A 20,870-nucleotide genomic window follows, 5' to 3' on the forward strand; every position below is an offset into this window, starting at 1 on the left:
AATTGAATTGTTGTTTGAGCCATCATAAGGTTTCCCTTGAACAACACAAAATGTTGAAATATATATTGATTCTATTCAGTACTGGGACCAAACAAACACATGCCCTGCAGTCACAACTCACAATTATGATGTAAACTCCGACCACTTAAAATTCTTCCTTTGCTTTTCACACAAAATTTTATGACTAAAAATTATATTACATTTAATTGAAGGCGTGCAATATAAATTTTTCTATTGAAATGGCACGAGCGAACAGCATCCCGACCCTTAGATCTGGGCCCGTTTAAATAGACTTATAAAAAGTAACTTATAAATCAAAAATTAAAGTCATAAATAAATGATAACCTACTTTTGACTTATTTTAAAAAAGTTTTTGACCTAAAAAAACTACTTAAAAGACAAAAACGCCTAAAAGTAAATTAATCCAAACAAGCACTTGGTTTGCTTTTAGGTTTAGTAATTGTATTTTAAATATTTCCTTGCAACACCATAAAACAAAAACACACACTTTTGCGCCTTCTGTCTCTATTTTTCTCTCAGAATTGATCAATGACCGATTCCTACTTTCTTCCCGAACTTTTGAGAGAAATTCTACTAAAACCTCCTGCTAAATCTTTACTTCGATTCACAGCTGTCTGCGAATCATAGCATTCCATCATCACCAGTTTTCCTTTCATCTCTGCTCACCTCGCACAAACCCCACATTCCGACACCGTTATTGTTAGGCATTACGTCAGTACTTCCAATAGAGAGCACTATTCGTTGTTTCAAGACTCTAAGAATCAACAATTTTACTTGAATTTCTCATCGGAACTGAATTTCCCGTTCAATTGCCAACTTGGGTATTTCAGAATTATTGGCAGCTGCAATGGCATCCTGTGTTTGGCTGACGATTTTTTTCGTGAGTTGCGGAGTCTTATTTTGTGGAATCCCTCTATTAAGAAGTTTATAGCTTTACCTATGCCTTCGATTAAGCCTCAGTCGCCTCATATGTTTGTTTTTGGATTTGGTGTTGATTTGTTTAAGACGGATGACTATAAGTTGGTTAGACTTGTGTATCGTAAGAATGATGTTGTTGTGAATAATGATCCTCCTGAGATTGAAATTTATTCGATTAATAGTAGGATTTGAAGGAGAGTGACGGGGGTTGAGATTAAGCATTGTATGATGGAGTTTATGTAGTCTCAGGCTTTTGTAAATGGAGTTGTACATTGGATTGCGAATGATGTGGTTGCGAATGGTGGTGGCCTTCGGAGTTTAGTTATGACTTGTAGCATAGCGGATGAGGTGTTTGGGGAGATTATGTTGCCGGATGCTTTAGTTAGTGTAATTCCAATGAATTTATCTATTATGTTGTTTGAGGAATCACTTGTTGTTGTTAGGTATGAGAGGGAGATAGATGATGCTTCATGTGAAGTATGGGTGATGAAGCAGTATGGAGTTTTGGAATCGTGGAGTAGGTTGTATCGTATAAATTTGGTTGCAGATATGGAGAAAGTAGTCGGATTTAGGAACAACGGTGAAGTTTTGTTTTCAACTAGGAGCAATGATCTGATTTCTTATGATCCAAATAGTGGACGCAATATGGGCCTTTTTATTCAAGGGATCTATCGCTCGTTTTATGTTCAGAATTACATGGAATCACTTATTTTTCATAAAGGAAACAACGCCGTTTTATCAAAAGTGGTAGACTAGTTTAGAGAGGTAATGTACTGAATGTTGAATTACATGGAATGGTTTTTTGCATTACGTTTGTTGTTAGTGTACTCTGGTTGCCTTTTGATGTATTTCCAGTTTATTGTGAAACCTTATCCTAGCGAAGGAACTTGTGTTTATCAGTCAACTATCGTATTATTTTTGTTGTAGCGAGGTTACTATCGGTTTGTTTTCGTTGTTTTTCTTTGAGCTAAATATGGTTAGCCCTTTTAAGGTTACCAAATCTGGCACCCCCTTTTCACCTAAAGTTGGCAGGCAATAAGGTGTTGCAGTGACCTGAGTATTTGCTATACAAACATTATTACCTTCCCATTGCATTTAGTGTGATTTGATGAGGCAGAATTTCATACTTGGTGGGAGATGACTGGTATTCTGTGGAATTAGTCAAAGCTGGCCCGGACACCACAGTCGTCATAAAAAAATATAAAAATTTTATAAGAGTTTCTATACATCTCCCTGATGTCAAAATTGGCGAGTGGTGAGGGAAATGCATAATGCTCAATTTAGCTCAACCCAAACTAGTTGACATTACAAAAGAGAGTACATATTCTTCACTTTGAAACACTACGCTAGTGCTGGACATTACAAAAAGTAATAGATCTTGTACAATAACAAGAGAGAGAGAGAGAGAGAGCCCTATACAAAATCAGTGTTGCCAAAAGGTTAATAAAATCCGTCTTTTGAATCTTTGTTCAGTGTTCTTGCCTTCGTAAGTTGTTGATTTGGCGGTGACTTCAAATTTGATTCTGTCACGCCCCGAGCCTACACCCTGGGCGAGACCGGCACTCGGAGACCATTGCTGGCCCCAAGCGAACCCTTGGCCTGGCTTTCTTAACTCAGCGGAAACCTAACTCAACAGCATAACTTCATGCAAAGCAAAGTCATAAGACAACTTAACTGATACAAATCTGGCCAAAAAGGCACCTCGGGTCTCAAAGTAGAATATTTACATATATGCATAGATAAGAGACTCAAAACTAGTTGACTGACTGTCTATGAAGCCTCTAATATACTGAGATGGATGTTGGGCCAGACCCCGCAACATCCTAATAGAACAAAACTAAGTACACAAAATAATTGAGTCCTCCGGAATGCAAAGAGGCTCACCACTGACTCTGGAGTGCTCAGCTGGATCAACGACGTGCAGGATGCTGATCCGGGGTACCTATATCTGCATCGTCATAAGATGCAGGTCAACTGGCATCAGTACATGGAATGTACGAGTATGCGAGTTGAAAAACTAAGCAACAAAGGCTAGAAGGAAATCTGGAAGAAACTGAAAAGCTTACCTTGCTCAACTCAACTCAACCTGACTGACTTCTTTCAATATAAGGCAAATTTTAAAACAAGTGCGATATAAAGAAAGATTATTTAAAACATGCTATAAACTCTATGTGTATACAAAGATACAATAAGTCTGAGATGTATATAGAAATACAAATGATCTGATGTATGTAAAAATACAATAATGTATGTGTATGAAAATACAATAACTATTGTGGGAGTTTCTCTAACCGACAACCATCACATGAGAGCTATAGTGATGATACAACGATCGACCTCATGCTGCCAGAGCATCTTATACCCGGCCAAAGGTATAAGACCTGAACTGCCTAATGAATCCACTAGTCTATCTGGAAAAGGATTCATCTAAAAAGTATGATCCTTTTCTACCCATGGTGGCTAACATGGTTCTATGGGGGCTGTGGGTTCTTTGAACACTCCCCCAATTCGGTGTTCGATACTACTCCCAAAAATGTACTGGCTCTTATGTTTTTAAAACATATTTCTTCCTGCTGATATGAGATAATTACTCCAAAACTAGCCCGAAGGCTATTTTGGAAATCTCAGTTTCCAGCCTTGTTTAAATGTAAAAACATTTCTTTAAAACTTCTTTGGGAATACATAGTTCCCTAATAACTTTGAGAAATGAAATCAACTTTAAACTCTTTGCTCAACTTGAAACTCTTGACCTAACTTGAAACTCGATACTCTTTACTCGATTTGAAACTGTATACTTAACTTGGAACTGGAGCCTTAGAATGAAGTTAAAACGTTCAATGAAGACTCTTGAAAAGCTTGGAGGACTTGCTTGAACTTACTTCTTAACATTGCTTGACTTGACTCCAACTTCACCTTAGCTTGATACTAACTCGCCTTGAATTGAATTATGAATTCAAGGTGTATGATCACACGTATTTAGATGAGTTCGGGATGTTTAGAAACACTTTGGGGTGTTGGAAACAACTAGGGAACATAGGTATAACACCTAGGAACATGCATGAGAAAGTGGAGAAGGAATGGGAAAGCTTGGCGCTCTGAGAGGCGCGAAGCGCCAGACCTCCAACTTCAGAGAGGTCTGGTTGGGGCTCTGGTAGGGGCGGCGCCCCAAGGGCTGGACCTCAGAGTCCCTTTTGGGGGGCACTGACTGGCGCGACGCCCCAACCCTTTTCCCCGGAAACTTGACTTTTCTCCTTCCTTTTCCAACTCTAAACCTCCCTTACCTTCAATGGTTTCAACCCCCAAACACTAAGGATCATAAAAACCCTCAACATACACTAGATTCAACTCAACAACACATCCAAATCATGTCCCACAACCAACAATAACTTCAACAACACAATCAACAGCATCAACAACTTCAACAACACAATCAACAGCATCAACAACTTCAACAACATATCCAATCTTTCTAAATAATGATGAGTTTGGGGTGTGGGGGAAAGGATAAACCCACACTAAAGACTCACATACCTTGATAGGGATCACCCCCGACGAAAATCCACGATGATCTTGACGAATCTTTGCTTGATCTTCCCTTTCTCCTCTTCTTCTCCTCTTCTTCTCTTCTTCTTCTCTTCTTCACTCTCAAGAACCCTAACTCTTTCTCTTTTAAAATGGGAGAAAATGATCCAAAGATCAGCCTAATACAACAATATAATCCCAAAAGAAATGGCTAGGGAAAAGACCAAAATGATCTTAAAATTTCCGGACGGATTCCCTCCCAACTGCCCAACTTTCAATGGCCATAACTCGCTCATACGAACTCAGAATTGAGCAAACTCGGTGGCGTTGGAAAGATCATTCCACAAGCTTCACAACTATAACTGGAACTACTCCTAACTCATCCTGAGATAGGAGTTACGACTGCTCAAAGTTGGCCAAAAACTCACTGATTTCCACACTTGGCCAAATTTTCCAGATTTTTAATTTTATTCCAAAAATGACTATTTCCGATCTTTAAGCCTCTTCATAGTTATTTCAACTTACCGGATGTTACAGATTCCTTCCTTGCGTTCGGGATCTTTGATTGATTATGATTGATCTCCTTTTCTTTATGGAAATTCGTCGTTTTATTATAAATCTTTCATTGATTATGACTGATCTTCTTTCCTTCTGTTCCTTGGATGAATATTCACCCATGTGCTTCTTGCTTCCTTTTCCTGCGAAGATACTTTAGGTTAATTGTCATTATTAAAACTAATTTAGAAGTATTTAGGGGCTAACACTTATTAGAAAATAAGAATTAAAGTTAAGAAAATATTAGACGTTAGTTCAACAATCATTTGAGGAGAAGACAAAGTTTTCCAATCATAAATGTCCTATGTTAATCCTCATCCAACCTTAACTTACCATACAATTACTCTATAATATCACCCATATTTAAAAATAGACTTGAAGTGACCCCCAAGAATAGCTAAACAATGGATTCTCACTTAACATAACACAATGGTAAAAGAAAATAATTACTGATTCTTTAAGAATAAGTTATAGGATTAAGCTGATTATATGCAAATAAAAGGTTAAAGCTAGAAAGTATATGATTGCTGGATTTTCTTGCCTAAAGGTCTTAAACAGAAGATAAGTGAAAGAAATAGCTTAGTGATTTTAGCATTGGGTTTATCCCAAATCCACAACCCACCCTGTCATGATTTTTATTAAAAAATATCTAAACTTGTCATGCTTCGTCTCCCGCCCCAGCCCATTGTCATCCCTATATGTAAAGTAAATTTTACCAAAATTGTCTTCCACAACTAGGGTTTGTCTTGTCACTCTCTCTCTCTCTTTCTCTCAAAGTTGCTCAATGACTGATTCTGACTCCGCCTACATTCCTCCCGAACTTCTGAGAGAAATCCTATTGAAAGTTCCTACTAAATCCTTAATTCGATTCATAGTTGTTTGCAAATCAAGGCTTTCCCTCATCACCAATTCTCCTTTCATCTCCGCTCACCTCCCCCAAACCCCGCATTCCAACACCCTTCTTGTAAGGCATTACATCGATACTTGCAATAAAGAGAACTATTCGTTGTTTCAAGACTCTAAGAATCAACCCTTTTCCTTGGATTCTAAATCGGAACTGAATTTCCCTTTCAATTGCCAACGAGGGTATTACACAATTGTTGGCAGCTGCAATGACATTGTGTGTTTGTCTGGCAAATTGTTTGGTAAGTTGCGGAGTCTTGTTCTGTGGAACCCTTCTATTCAAAAGTTTATAACCTTACCTTTCCCTTCGATTAAGCCTAAGTCGCCTCATATGTCTTTTCTTGGATTTGGTGCTGATCTGCCTGAAACTAATGACTATAAGTTGGTTAGACTTGTGTATCATAAGAATGATGTGTTCAGGTATAATGGTTTTCCTGAGATGAAATTTATTCAATCAATAGTGGGGTTTGGAGGAGAGTGGTGGGGTTTGAGATTAAGCATTGTATTGTGGAGATTATGTCGTCTCAGGCTTTTGTCAAAGGATTTGTTCATTGAATTGTGTATGATTATGTTGCGAATGGTGGTGGCCTTCGAATTTTAATCATGACTTTTAGTATAGCGGATGAGGTGTTTGGGGAGATTATGTTGTCGGATGCTTTAACTGGTAGAATTTCAACAGGTTTATCAATTACGTTGTTTGAGGAATCACTTGCTGTTGTTAAGTATGGGATGGGGATGTATGGTATTTTTTGTGAAGTATGGGTGATGAAGCAGTACGGAGTTTTGGAATCTTGGAGTAGGTTGTATCATATAAATTTGGTTGCAGGCTTGAAGAAAGTTGTTGGATTTAGGAGCAACGGTGAAGTTTTACTTTCAACTAGGGAGAATGGTCTGGTTTCATATGATCCAAATAGTGGACGAAGTACGGGTCTTGGTATTCAAGGATACACTTGGTCGTTTTATGTTCAGAATTACATGGAGTCACTTATTTTGCTCGAAGGGAACAATGTCATTCCGGGTGGGTTCTTGGGAGGAATGGGAGGTTTATGGACTTAATAAGTAGCTGGACTACAAAATTTATCGGTACAATAAAGAAGAATCTGATCAGTAGGTAAGGTATTTCACCAAAATTCATGGTTGTTTCAAGGTATTGAAAGTGAAAGATGTTTTTATCAAATTTGGTAGATGTTAATTATATCGTTCTGAATGTTGAACCTTTGTTTTCCATTTACTTGCGTAGTTGTGTTACAATAGTTGTTACTGTACACTTAGGTAAGGTATTTCACCAAAATTCATGGTTGTTTCAAGGTATTGAAAGTGAAAGATGTTTTTCTCAAATTTGGTAGATGTTAATTATATCGTTCTGAATGTTGAACCTTTGTTTTCCATTTACTTGCGTAGTTGTGTTACAATAGTTGTTACTGTACACTTGTTGCATTTTGATGTATTTCCAGTTTAATTGCTTGAGGCCATGCTGATTCAACTAGTGTTGTATGAATGTGAAGTCCAATTAATATTTTAAGAAATATTGGTAAGTCGTAAATTAAAAAGAAAAAAATAGGAAATAAAAAAAAGTAATTTTTGTATATGGCGTAATTAACTACCCCACTTTCTAACCCCCAAAACAACGTGGAGCAAACCCCACCTCCATCACGTATTAGCACTAATTAATTTTTTTTTTCTTATAAATACTTACTACTCCCATCTCTTCTAGTATTTCACAAATATTATGGCTTCCTCAGCAAATTACTTCAACTTCTCAACTATTTTTCTTGTGTTTTTGTTGCTTTCACCAAAGTGCTCATTCTTGGAAGCTCGAAATCTTAAAGAAGACGATCAACAGCTAGTATTGTGCGATGAAATATACGTAGTTGGAGAAGGAGAAACACTTCAAACAATATCTGAAAAGTGCAACGACATTTTTATATTGGCAGAAAATACTCATATCAATGATGATGATGATATTTACCCTGGCCTTGTTCTCAAGATTACCTCTACAAACCTACAATTATTGTTTAATTAGTAATAACACCTTTAACTCTTCATTTTATTTTCAATTTCTCCATAGTTTCAAATTACTCTGTACAATCATATATATGTTGTCACTTGTGCAAGTTTATTAACATTTCTTCAGAAAATACTTTCAAATATCTGTTTATGCAATATTTACAATGTAGTAACATCAATGTCAATCCAAAAATCCGCGAAATTTCTTCTCTTACTTGTACGATTGCAAATTCAGACGTTGATATGATCGAGAAATTGTTCAATTGTTCTCCTCAGTATTCAACACAAATTGCTTAAACTTTTCGATATCCCTTTGTTTTTTAAAGAATGAACTTTTCAGAAGCTGTTTAGCAGTTGGCCTCTTCCTTGGATTCTTCGAAAGACATTTCACAACCATCTTCTCAAACTTTTCCGAAAACACCTTTTGTTTAAACAGATTATGCTCTGTTTTCTTGAATCTCCATCCCTTCTTCTTGACGATCAACAGCTTTTCGAGTGATATTGGAAATCTCTTCTTCTTCCTTATCTTTTTAATTATACGAATCAATTCTTCACTATTCGTCACAGGTAATTCTCCGTAAGCTAATTCCAATGCCGTTATTCCCAATAGCCAAATATCAGATTTTGGTCCAATCGCCCCCTCTGGTGCAGCACCCCATATAGCAATTTTCTTCGGGTCCAAAAATGGAGGGGATAGCGAAATATCTTCTTCTTCATTTGAGTTTTCCTCTACATTGATGTCTTCGGAGTCATAAACCGATGCTTCAAATGCTAATTTGATCAACATTTCGCCATTAGCATTGTTGATATCAACAAAAATATCTCCAGCATTTAAAGTGTTATGAACCCTTGAATCAATTTTAAGATGAAGCTCGTCTTGTAGACCGATAAGTACTTCTTTAAGAGCTATAGCAATGAATTCCTCTGGCATTTTTTTATCAGGACGGGTAGAGAGAATGTAACGGAGTGATCCATGTGACATATAAGGCAATGAAACGCATTTGAATTCTTCAGTATTGAAATTATTCTTGATTCCAATTATGTTGATTGTAGTACTATAGCCTTTCGATACATTGATACTGTGTTGAAGCTCTTTGCTTTCGTTTACGAATATGATTCTGTTGATGACCTTCAAAGTGACATGGCCAGAAGGAGTATGTGCTCTATTTTTTGTAGAATATTTGGAAAACAGAGCTTTGTAGACATGGCAAGCTCCATTAGAAGAAGAACCAATTTCATTTTTGAGAAGATAAGTATGGTTTTTGTTTGGATCAATTATGGTTTTCCCAACTCTTGCAGGACAATAATTTCTTGGTTTACGTAGAGATAAAGAAATTCGCCTTCTCGAATTCACAATCCTAGAAGAAGAAGAACCAATTTCCATTCTTGGATTCCGAATCGTTGAAGAAGAAGAAGCAACGTTATCATCGGGAAGATCGAATGGTTTTGTGGGATTCTGCATTTTTTGTTGGAGGATTTGCAGAAAATTGGGATTGGTTTAGTGAGGAAGAAGAAGAAGATGAAGTATTTTATAGCTTTAGCCGTTTGGGTTGTTATTCTCCCGCGCTTAATTGGTTCAACAAGTAACTAAGTAAAGTATTATTTTTTTTATATAAGAAAGGGGAAAAAAAGATTATTAGTTTATCGAAAATAATTTCTCTATTTCATGAATCATGACATAATATTATGTATCCTGTTACGAATCTAGCCCCAATGCAGGACTCAATTGATATATTGTCAAATTATGTTTGGGACCCGGAATAAAGGAATGAGGAAGTACACTAAAGATGCCTATATATAGAGGATGAACCATCACATTAGGGTTATGCTATGAGTTATGTTATTTTCTTTTAATTAGTTATTTTGTAATGAACCTCCCTTTTTTATTTTCCTTTTGATATTTGATCAGCTTGTAAGTTCTTTTGTGATCAATACAAACCTTAGTTTGTTACATTGCGTAGATAAGTGCCCCCACTTCCCAACCCCACTTTCTTCACGTACTAGTACTAACTAAATTTGTCTAGTGTACCCTTAATTCTTCGTTTTATTGTTAATTTCTCCTTAATTAGTTCCATTTAGATTTATATATGCACTGTGTACATTACAGATCATATTCTTATGTTGTCAGTTACTTGACTTGATGCAGCATTTGCAAATAAATTGTATCGCAACAAAATAATGTTAATATTACCGGGGAACTCGTGCTTATCAAATCATATATATTCTGTTTTAATTTGCTCATGAAATGAAACAATATCTCTTATTAAATTAAATAACAGGTGTAGTTGCTGCAGAAATCCAAAAAGAGAAACTATGATCCATACTGTGAGAGATCATGAGGGCTAAGTAGAGAGTCATTGATTCGAATTTGGGGTATGGCAGCTCTTCGTATGCAGACGAGTCATGTACAAGAAATATTGATCATATTACGTGTAAGTGAGGTCTACGGAGGGTAGAGTGTAAGAAAATAATGGAGAAAGCATAACCGTTAATGAGGAAAGCAGGAATGTGTTCGATCAAATAGTCTACAAAGAATGACCAACTTCATACGAACATACAAACGTTTCATTCAAATAAAGAAACAGAGGAAAGAATCAGATGACAAATCCGCACAAGTATATAAAACATATGATCCTCAGCTAAGAAAACAGATCATTTCATGCCTTAACGTATGAAATGTACATGTCCTACATTGATCTTTCACTGCTCAATTAACACAAATTGCTTAAACTTTTCAATATCACTAAAGAATGGAGTATTCAAAAGCTCAAAAGCAGTTGGCCTGCTCTCTGGATTCTCTCTAAGACAAGCAAGAACCATCTCCTCAAACTCCCGTGAAAACACCCTTTTCTTTCGTTTAACTAAATCCATCACTTTCTTGAATTTATTATCCCTCTTGATCATCATCTTTTCAAGTGATTTTGGAAATTTCTTCTTCTCCCTTATCTTGTTGATTATATAATTCACGTCTCTACGATTCTTCACAGGTAAATTCCCATACACCAATTCCAGTGCTGTTATTCCCAATAGCCACATATCAGATTTTTCTCCTATGTTATCCTCATTTTCACTCTCAAACACCTCTGGTGCAGCACCCCATATAGAAATATTCTTCGGATTCAAAAACAAACTACCTTCTTCAAATGGGGGTCCGGAGTCATAAATGGATACTTCAAATGCTAACTTGATCGACATTTCATTAGTATCATCGTGGATGTTAACAAAGATATCTCCGGCATTCAAACTCTTATGAAGCGTTGGACGGCAGAAAACATGAACTTCATCTCGTAGACCAATAAGTACTTCTCTAAGAACAACAGGAATGAAATTCTCTGGCAATTTCTTTTCAGGACGAGTGGAGAGAATAGAACGAAGCGATCCCTCAGACATATACGGCAAAGAAACACATAACAAATTCGAAGCAAAGAAAGTTTTCTTGCTTCGAATTATGTTGGGACTCTGAGGTTGAAAAAGGTGTGTTTGAAGTTGATGTTGAATTAATTTGAATTCATTCTGATGGAGTTTCATGTCGATGATCTTCAAAGTGACATAGCCACGAGGAACGGGTCCGCCAGAGCGATATGTATTTCTGGAAAACAGAGCTTTGTAAACAGGGCATCTTCCATTAGAAAAAGACCCAATTTTCAAGATGAGAAGATAAGTATCTTTGGTGTATGGATCAGTGATGGTTTGTCCAGGTCTTGGTCGATTTGAAAAAGAACCAATTTCGGCATCTGAACTTCTTGAAGAACCAATATCTGTTGGCTGTTTTGAAGAAGAACCAATTTCCATTTTGGTACTAAATGGGTTAATGGAATCCATGTTTTCTTGGAGCAGAGAATCACAGTTTCAGAGAAAATGGAATTTGGTTTGTGAGGAAGACGAAAATGGAAGAAGAAGAAGATGTATTTATAGCTTTGGCCGTTTGGATTTGTTATTCCCCTGCGCATAATTGGCCCAAAATTTATTTTGTTTCTTTAAGTTTTCCTTTTTCTTAAATGGCCAAGTATTTACATGTCTAATACTTGTAATTTCCCCGACTACACTTCTGCACCCTATAGATCAAAATACAAGTTCTCGCCGCTGATTTGGTCTCGTGCGGAACAACTCATGGGATTTGGAGATTTGGGTGAGCTCCTAGCGTCCGGAGTTGCCTCACTCTCCCTGTGTTTCACACTAGGACTAGTCTTTATTTTGGTTCCAGATATAGTCATATATTATTGTATTGTTTCTGTACTCTTGTTTTCATTAGTTGCTCAAATACCAGCCGAAACCAGGTCTTGGGTTGGTTTTTGTATTTGATTTGATTCTCTTTTTTTTCCCTTTGCTTCTTATTATTATGGTTTTTCTTCCGCGCAATAGTATGTTGCTTCTAGTTCTAAACTATGGATTTGGCTTATCTACGGGTGGGATGTAGTAGGTGCCATCACAATCTGAATTTTTTTATTGTAACAGTCATAGTCTAGGGTGTACTTGAGCCTTACTTTTTCTTAAACTTACTAAGAATTAAGGATTAATTTGTATTTAAATATATTAGGAAAAGAAAAAAAAGAAATGAATTTAAAAAAACAAAATCAAATTTTAGAGAATTTGTCAATAATGTGGCGTGTGTAATAATACACTTGTCATTTTGAGAATGGTATTACATTCTTAGGGCAGTATTAATTCACTTCAAATATGCTAAGGGGGTATTTAAAGCTCGTGTAGTTAAAGTATTAAAGTAAGATGTGCTACCAAGTTTGGGGGGAAGGGTGTTTTCTCATTTTGAGTTTTAACTTTTCACATGACATGTTTAAGATCTCAAGATCTTAAGATCCATACATGTAATTTAAGGTTATAAATTTGAAAATCTTGTTTATTTTTTAAAATTTTGAGTCAAGTAAAAATATGACAAATGATTGAAATGGATGGAGTACTATTTATAAAAAAAAAAAGTAAATTTCTTCATGGAAAAAATAACTTTGCATCTAAAAATAATTTTTCAAATAATTTTAATCAACTTTACATCTTAAAAAAATTAGAAGAATAGACTTGAAATATTTTGTTGAAAGAAAATTAAAAGTTTAAGGCCTCAATTCATTTTTTATTTTAGGTTACTCATATATTTGAGTCGCCCCTAAAAGTAGGCATATCAACGAAGTGGTGCCTATTCAGCTGCGCCACTATAGTCTGTCACTTCTTATATATGAGAATATTGAATATCTCTTATGAAGGACTTTAGCGAAGTTCTTATTTTTATATAATTAAAATTAAAAAGAATATATTAATTTTTTAATTAATATAATACAAAAATAAATTAAATAAAATATTAAATATTAATATAATATTATCATGATAATTTAAATATATTAAAAAATATCAAGTAAAATAAATTTAAAAATCAATTCACAAATTAAATCACTACTTAATAGTGTTAAGGTTTCTTGAAGAGCACAAGAAAAATAAACGTCTTTTTTTTTTTGGGACAAGAAATGAATTATATGTATAGTGTAAAATGCAAATATATAAAATTATAACTTGATAATTACAACAAGAATATGACGTAACTATAAAAAAAATTATTTACATAGTGTTGTGCCGTAATTTTCCTATCTATAGAAAAATCACATTTTTGAAATGTTCTAAGTATAAAATATTTTATGAAAAATACTTAGAAAAGAGTCGCCACTTAATTTTTTAAAGAAATTAAGAAAACTTATAATTTTCAAAGATTTAAACAGAAAAAATCATTTGAAAATACCAAAGAGGGTTCGGGGTTCAATTTACACTTCGAGAAGGGTTTAAGCATTCGAAGTGCCCGCTAACATGCAGTTGACCTGCGACTTGACTTAAAATATATTTTTTTGACTAATTTTTAGAAAAGGTGATTTAACATAAGAAGGATAACTTACAATATTTGGTTAACTTAAAAAAAAGTTAAATAAATGACACATTCATTTTATTTTATTTTTAGAGAAAAGGGATCCAAAATGAAATATTTGACTTGAAATATAAGTGATTAGAATATTAATAAAACTAGGTTAATTAGAATTTATTTAATTCATTTTAAAATAACTTAAATCTATTTAATACATTAAAGCATGAAAATCATTTCTTATTAAATGACTAAACCTTTTGAGAAAATGACTAAGTAAGTATTATTTTTTATTGATTGAAAAAGTTGACTAACATTTTCCAAGTTTATTTGAGAAAAATACTTTAACTTGAAAACAATTTTAAAATGAGTAAATGTGATTAAGTTAAAAGCATTAAAGAACATATTTAATTTTTTATTTTTTTTTAAGAACAAAAGTATTAAAGATAAAAAATTTGATCGGCTACTTGATAAATAAAATAGATGAAAAAAATAAAATAAAAAAAAAAAGATGTATTAAAAACAAACCAACACAAAGAAGTAACTCATCTTTTGGGGAATCTAATTAAGTTAATTAATAATTTTAAGGTTAGAGTTAACAAGCAACAACAATCAATAATCACAATTATATATAATTTAAGAGCAAAGGAAAAAAAAAAAAGGATTTGGGCCTTTCTTGGGCCTGCTGCAATTGATTTGGACTTCAACCCTATTTCTACTCTTGAAACCGTGTGTATACACCAAGTGTATATTGCTGTATACGGGTCGTGTCTTGGCCCATTTTCCTATATATTGAACCATATAACAACTGTATGCGGTCCTCCTTAGTGCCTCCAACCTATGTTTTCGTTTCTGGCCACATGTTTGCTGCACCGAACTGGTATATCAGTGTATACTGTTGTATACAACATGTATACAGACCGTTTTCAGCTTTCCGAGAACCTATTTCAGCTGCTCTTTTATTGCAAATATAAGGATACCTCGGAAAGACTCAAGGATATGCAAGGGAGGAGTCCCAAAGAACTCATTGTGTGAGTTATAACCCAACAAAGAAAAGATGAATTAGTATTTGAATAATGTGGAAAAGTGTTGAAAACATTCATTTAGGCTTATACTACTTTAATAAGTATAATAAATCAAATTTATAGTGTAACAACACGTTCCAATGCTCTTAGTAAAGAAAGATACAAAATATGGGAACTTTAAGGCATGGAATGAGAAATAAAAAATATAACAATAACAATAACAATAATATTCATGCTACTCTCTTAACAGGGACTTAACTATTAGCATACATGTATGAGAAATCTAGACTTTGATATCTTCCAAATCAAAGAAAACAGAACAAACAGAAAAGAAGGGAGGGAAAAGGGACCTAGTTCAAACTACCAAAGAAGATAAATCTAAGTGGGGATTTAAAATACTCCTAACTGTAACTTGCAGGTAGTAATAGACATATGATACATATGCTAATGATCACGACTTAAATTCACACATTTACAATGACTCTTCATACAAATCAGTAACAACAAACAAATTGCTAAAAATTGGGAGTAGGTCCATGAATATAGCACATAGATACAGTCATATTGTCAAATCCAAAGTAAACTTAGACGCATAGTATTCGGTACTAATGACTTCTCACGTAAATCCTATAGTCCGCACAATGGTTATCTCGCCTTCAAGTAAAATATTAAAAGAAGTGGAACTTGTTACATTCTTTTACAACCAATGACACAAACTATAGAGATAAACATGATGTGATTTAAACATGAGTTGATGAATCAAAACTTTTATCAAGATCCAATTAAAACAGTCCACTTTTTAGCCGAAGTAAACCGTTGCCGCATAAGAAACTAGTGTCATTACGCAAGGAATAATACACCCAACACTCATGAGAAGTTATGGCCTTATATTCTATCAAAGCAAGCGACTAATGACAGAAAAATTAAATTCCATACGAAGAGTAGCGAAATAGTGATTAAGACCATGCTATTTAGGAGTCCTCTTAATAATTTTAGCAGCCAAACAAGACAGAAAACAGATACTACACTTGACACATTTCAAGAGCTCAAATTTTACCCACAAGAAGAGATTTCAGAACACTTGGAGAGATTGGAGATCCGAACAAGTCAATATGCTGAGGCAGTTTGAAAAGAGAAAATAGACAGCAAACCGGGAAGAGAACAAGAACAAGATAGGTTGAAATGTGAAAACAAGATAAAATCCTACACTTTACATTAACTCGACTTCCAATAATTAACAGTTTTTTTTTAAAAAAAAAACTTCAAGCAGAGTATCAATACGAAAATAAATACAAAGGGGGCTCAAACGACCTGTAAACAAGATGAAGAAAGCAAAGCATGACTCGCATCATTCAAAAAGGAAGACGAGAAATAAGGGTGGGGTGTTACTTTGAAAAGCTTAAACCAAAACTAGAGCACATGAAACTTATGCAAGAATTTAAGATTTGAACGAATACGAGTAGCGTCGAGTAGATTAACAAGAACGTCACTACACTACTGATAAGAACCCTATTAAAACTAGCTAGGCCATTGGTTGGCATAAAAACAAATTTCTCATCCAAATAGTGGCAGTCAAATAGAAATAAAGATTTCACAATCTCGCAGATATTAAGTAGGGATAAACGAGATGAAGAGGTTACCTTTTCGTGAGCAGCGAGACTACGACAAACGAGCTGAGAACAACGACTCTTCTACTATGAAATCTAAGTAGGAACACTAAGCTAAGAAAATCCAAGTGTCGATCTTCTCGGAACTTAGAATCAGAAAGCAAGATATAAAAATTCTTAAGTTTAAAATGTCTATCGCTCAAACCAAGCTTAAAACCGTCGTCCTCATCCTTGGAACATGGAGAACTATTTATAGGGAAAAATTGAGTGATTTAGGGAGGAAATCCGTTGGGAAATTCAAACAAAAGTTTGAATTTCTTCTGCTATCTTCGAAGCAAGTAAAGGGGATGGGAAAAAGCTGAATTCCGCAAAAAAGGGAAAAGGGGACGTGATGGCGGCTGATGTCGACACCTTCATAGACCATAGTAGCGTTTTTTCCCGGGTTTGCCAGACTGATGCGTATGGAGGAAGAAGACGTACAGGGCAGTGGGGTCGGGGTGCTGTTGGAATCGCTGATTTTCAGCGAGGAAGACGAAGTTGGGGCGGTGGGGGTACTGTGTATGTACGTATGGCTACTGTTGATGTATTATTGAATAGAATTGTTGGATCTTTTCTATTGTGGGCTAATGGGTTAGGAATTTAAGGGTGGGAAAAGGCTGCTGAAAAATTGCACTTGGGCTGAAGGAAATAAAAAAGGGCCCAACATTTTGGTCTTATCACAAATGGGTTTAGGTGGGTAGAAGGGTTGGTTGTGTTTGTAATAAAAAGGCTAAGTTTTGAATTGAGGATTTGGCCATATAGATTGCAATTAAGTTCGATTAGATTTAAGAATTTAGTCAAATTGAGCTTAATTGGTGATTCGACTAAAAAGCCAAATAAGACGAATTAATATAAATTAATTAATGAGTTTCTTAATCTCAACAAAATAAAAATAATGAACTTAATTATAAACTAATTAATTCAATTACAAAACTAATTAACTCGAAATTATAGCTATAACTTAAAGCAAATTGATAAAATATTTAACTAAAATGTAAAATCTTTTGTAATAATTTTTAAATATTTATAAAATAGCGTGATTGCAAAACTATACATACTTATTATTAAAAAGTGATAAAATTACTTTAAAAATAACTTGAAAGTATTTTGAATTTCATGAAACTCATTAACTCAAAATTATAACCATCCCTAATATTTAAAATATAAAAAATCTTTTTTTTTAATTTTTAGACGATATTTCAAATAATCATAAAATATACTAATTATATACATAATTATGTAAAACATATATATCATCTAAAATTTATGAAAAGTGACAAACTATTTAAAAATCTTGCAAACTATATTATTATTGTTATTATTATTATTATTATTATTATTATTTATTTATTTATATTATTATTATTCTTTTTAGAAATTTTATAAAACTAATAATTTTAAATCGTTTGAAATTGGAGAAGCTCGAAATGATTAATTTATATTATGGAGGGTCAAAATTGGGTGTCAACACATAGAAAAGTATTGAAAATACCTTAAATTTAGTGCAATTATTAATTTCATCATGAACTATTAACAGTCTTAAAAACATCCATCTATTTGACTAAATAAACTTAGGTACACCCCCGATCAACCACATGACATAACAAATAGTTTCAAACTCTTATATGAGCATGAGACTCTTAATAAAAAATTGAGAGAAGTGTTGAAAAGACTAACTTGGCGAGAATTTAAGGGTGTATTTCACTGTTGCAAGATCGGGGGTGTATTTAAGTTCAATTAGCCAAGTTAAATGGTATTTTTTAAATTGTCAGTAGTTCAAAAATAAAAGTAATAATTCACACCTAATTTAAGAGTGTTTTCAATACTTTTATCTGATTTAAATATACGATTCTATCTCTCTTATAAATGAAACGGATTGTTGTATGCAGTGACCAAATAGGTTGTTTTATAATGGGAAAATGCATAAGTACCCCCTAGCCTATGCCCAAAATTCCTGAGACACATCTAACCTTTACTAAGGTCCTATTACCCCCCGAACTTATTTTTTCGTTAAGTTTTTACCACTTTTCGGCCTACGTGGCTGAGTCCGTGACTTCACCTATGTTAGGCGCGTGGGTGCAGCTTTTAGACAGCACTGACCAATAAAAATTGGTCATGTGTTAAAATAAACTTGAAAAAAATAAATATTAACTCAATTGTCTTCTTCTTTATTATTGGTCTTCATGTTTGGAAAAAAAACCCTCCATTATCACAAGTTAAATTGCTCCTTTCTTCGAAAAGCTAACAAAATAAAATCAAGAAAAAAATTAACCTTTGAACTCAACCACGATTCTTGATGACTTAGAAGTAAGGGTGCATATAGGTCGGTTTGGTTTGGTTTTTCATTAAAAAAAACCTAAACCAATTATGTCGGTTTACTAAATCTAAATACCAAATCAAACCACGAAAAGTCAGTTTTTTTGGTTTCAGTTTTAGTCGGTTCTTTCGGGTTTTTTTCAATTTTTTGGTTTTTTTTCAATTTTTTACAACTTAACAGTGTTTGAAAAAGAGATCAAATATATTTTCACCTACCTGTATAATAAGCTAAACTTAAGAAACGTTAAATGAATAGAAATTTTCGTAAAGACGGTAAAATTCACATGAGCACAAAATATTTTTTTTTGAAATATCAACATTCATTATGTTAAATTAATAAGATTAAAGGATACGGTCAAACTGAATACAAAACGAAATATTTACAAAGTAAATTGTTAACTTCAAATTTGAAAACTATAACAATATAATTGTAACTTCGGATCTTAATACAAAATAAAATATTTACAAATTTTGCAAGCCCAAATTTGAAATAAAATATATAAACATTGAAAACTATAAACTAGCTAAAATATATCAACAAAGTAGATTATAAGTAATATTTTTTTTATCTATAAATAAAATAAAATTATATATATAATATTTACAAAATTGTACAAGCCCAAATTTGAAATAAAATATATAAACATTGAAAGCTATAAACTAACTAAAAATATATTAACAAAGCAAATTATAAGTAATATTTTTTTTATCTATAAATAAAATAAAATTATATATATAATATGTACAAAATTTTACAAGCCCAAATTTAAAATAAAATATATAAACATTAAAAACTATAAACTAACTAAAAATATATTAACAAAGTAGATTATAAATAAATTTTTTTATCTATAAATAAAATAAAATTATATATATAATATTTACAAAATTTTACAAGCCCAAATTTGAAATAAAATATATAAACATTGAAATCTATAAACTAACTAAAAATATATTAACAAAGTATATTATAAATAATATTTTTATCTAAAACATAAAGTGATAGCTTTTTGAAATTTTGGGAAGTGTACAAGCAACTTTTGAACTGATAGCTTACTTTTTAGAAAATTGAAAGAGTGGGGCCTAGTACGTGTTGAACAAAACTTTCAATCTATCTGGTTTATATTGCCACGTAAACCGAAAAGTTTTAAAAAATTAATTAAAAAATAAGTTCGAAGAGTAATAGGACCTTAGTAAATGTTAGGTGTGTCTCAGGAATTTTGGGCATAGGCTGGGGGTACTTATGCATTTTCCCTTTTACAATTAGAAATTAATGAATCAATATAACTAATTGAGATATTCCATCAAATTTGAGAGGGGCATTTTTTTAATAATAATAGAATTATTATTATTTTGCCTTTTAAAAATAATTTGTATTGCCTTATTTTAATTTATTTACCTTATTTTTTTAGTTCGTTTCGAAAATAATGATTTTTTTGAAAAAAATTTGTCAATTTTTAATTTTAATATTTCACATGACATGTTTAAGGATCACAAGATTATAAAATAGGTTGAACCCATCGGTGACCCAGCCCCTAAAGTTGGCACAAATTTTTACTTAGATACCTAAACTAAGGTTTGTTCATTTTAAACACCTCATGTCAGGTCTCAATGTGTTATTTTAACATTTTTTTTGGTTACACGACATAGTGAGTGTGATACACTCGTTGACCGCACATGAAAGGTTTATTTAGATAATTTTTAATTATTTTTTCTTCTTCTCCTTCTCCATTTTCTCAAAAGCTTAAACTTCAATCATGGTGAATGAATATAGCTATAACAAAATGATGAAAAAACGATGGAGAATGTTTTAAAAGTTTAGGAATAGATCCATTTCAAGATTAAAATGTTGAAAAGATTGATAATTTCAATTTCAGATAGAATATGTCATCATTTAATTCGTCATTTTACACGTCATTTGCGAGTGAAACACATTTTGGCTGATTGTACAAAAACGTATCAAAATGACACAATAAGACTTGACATGAAGTGTCTAAAATGAACAAAGCCTAGTTTAGATGTCTAAGTGAAAGTTGCTGTCAACTTTAGGGGGGCACCGATTTGTTCAGCCTAAAAAATATTTTCGTGTATTATACATGAGAC

At 33.3% G+C, this 20,870-nt stretch overlaps 3 protein-coding genes and 2 pseudogenes across 8 annotated transcripts in view; 2 read left to right on the forward strand and 3 right to left on the reverse strand.

Moving 5' to 3' along the window:
* The window catches only part of LOC125864477 (actin-depolymerizing factor 10-like), a 616,735-nt gene that overhangs the window by 198,456 nt on the left and 397,409 nt on the right, over nucleotides 1–20,870 (reverse strand). The gene's annotated exons all lie outside the window — the stretch shown is intronic.
* On the forward strand, nucleotides 550–1,861 carry LOC125863646 (F-box/kelch-repeat protein At3g23880-like; annotated as a pseudogene).
* LOC125863647 (F-box/kelch-repeat protein At3g06240-like) lies at nucleotides 5,801–6,975 on the forward strand (annotated as a pseudogene).
* LOC125863648 (serine/threonine-protein kinase BLUS1-like) lies at nucleotides 8,186–9,388 on the reverse strand. Its single transcript, XM_049543691.1, has one exon. It carries the CDS (start codon nucleotides 9,386–9,388, stop codon nucleotides 8,186–8,188), a length of 1,203 nt encoding a protein of 400 aa, XP_049399648.1.
* On the reverse strand, nucleotides 10,627–11,718 carry LOC125863649 (serine/threonine-protein kinase BLUS1-like). The gene has a single exon (XM_049543692.1). It carries the CDS (start codon nucleotides 11,716–11,718, stop codon nucleotides 10,627–10,629), a length of 1,092 nt encoding a protein of 363 aa, XP_049399649.1.

This window comes from Solanum stenotomum, chromosome 5, assembly GCF_019186545.1.
Source record: "Solanum stenotomum isolate F172 chromosome 5, ASM1918654v1, whole genome shotgun sequence".
Classification (NCBI taxonomy): Eukaryota; Viridiplantae; Streptophyta; class Magnoliopsida; order Solanales; family Solanaceae; genus Solanum; species Solanum stenotomum.

Excerpts from the sequence above, each read along its gene's own strand:
- LOC125863648 (XM_049543691.1), bottom strand. The coding sequence starts at position 9,388 with ATGCAGAATCCCACAAAACCATTCGATCTTCCCGATGATAACGTTGCT.
- LOC125863649 (XM_049543692.1), bottom strand. The coding sequence starts at position 11,718 with ATGGAAATTGGTTCTTCTTCAAAACAGCCAACAGATATTGGTTCTTCA.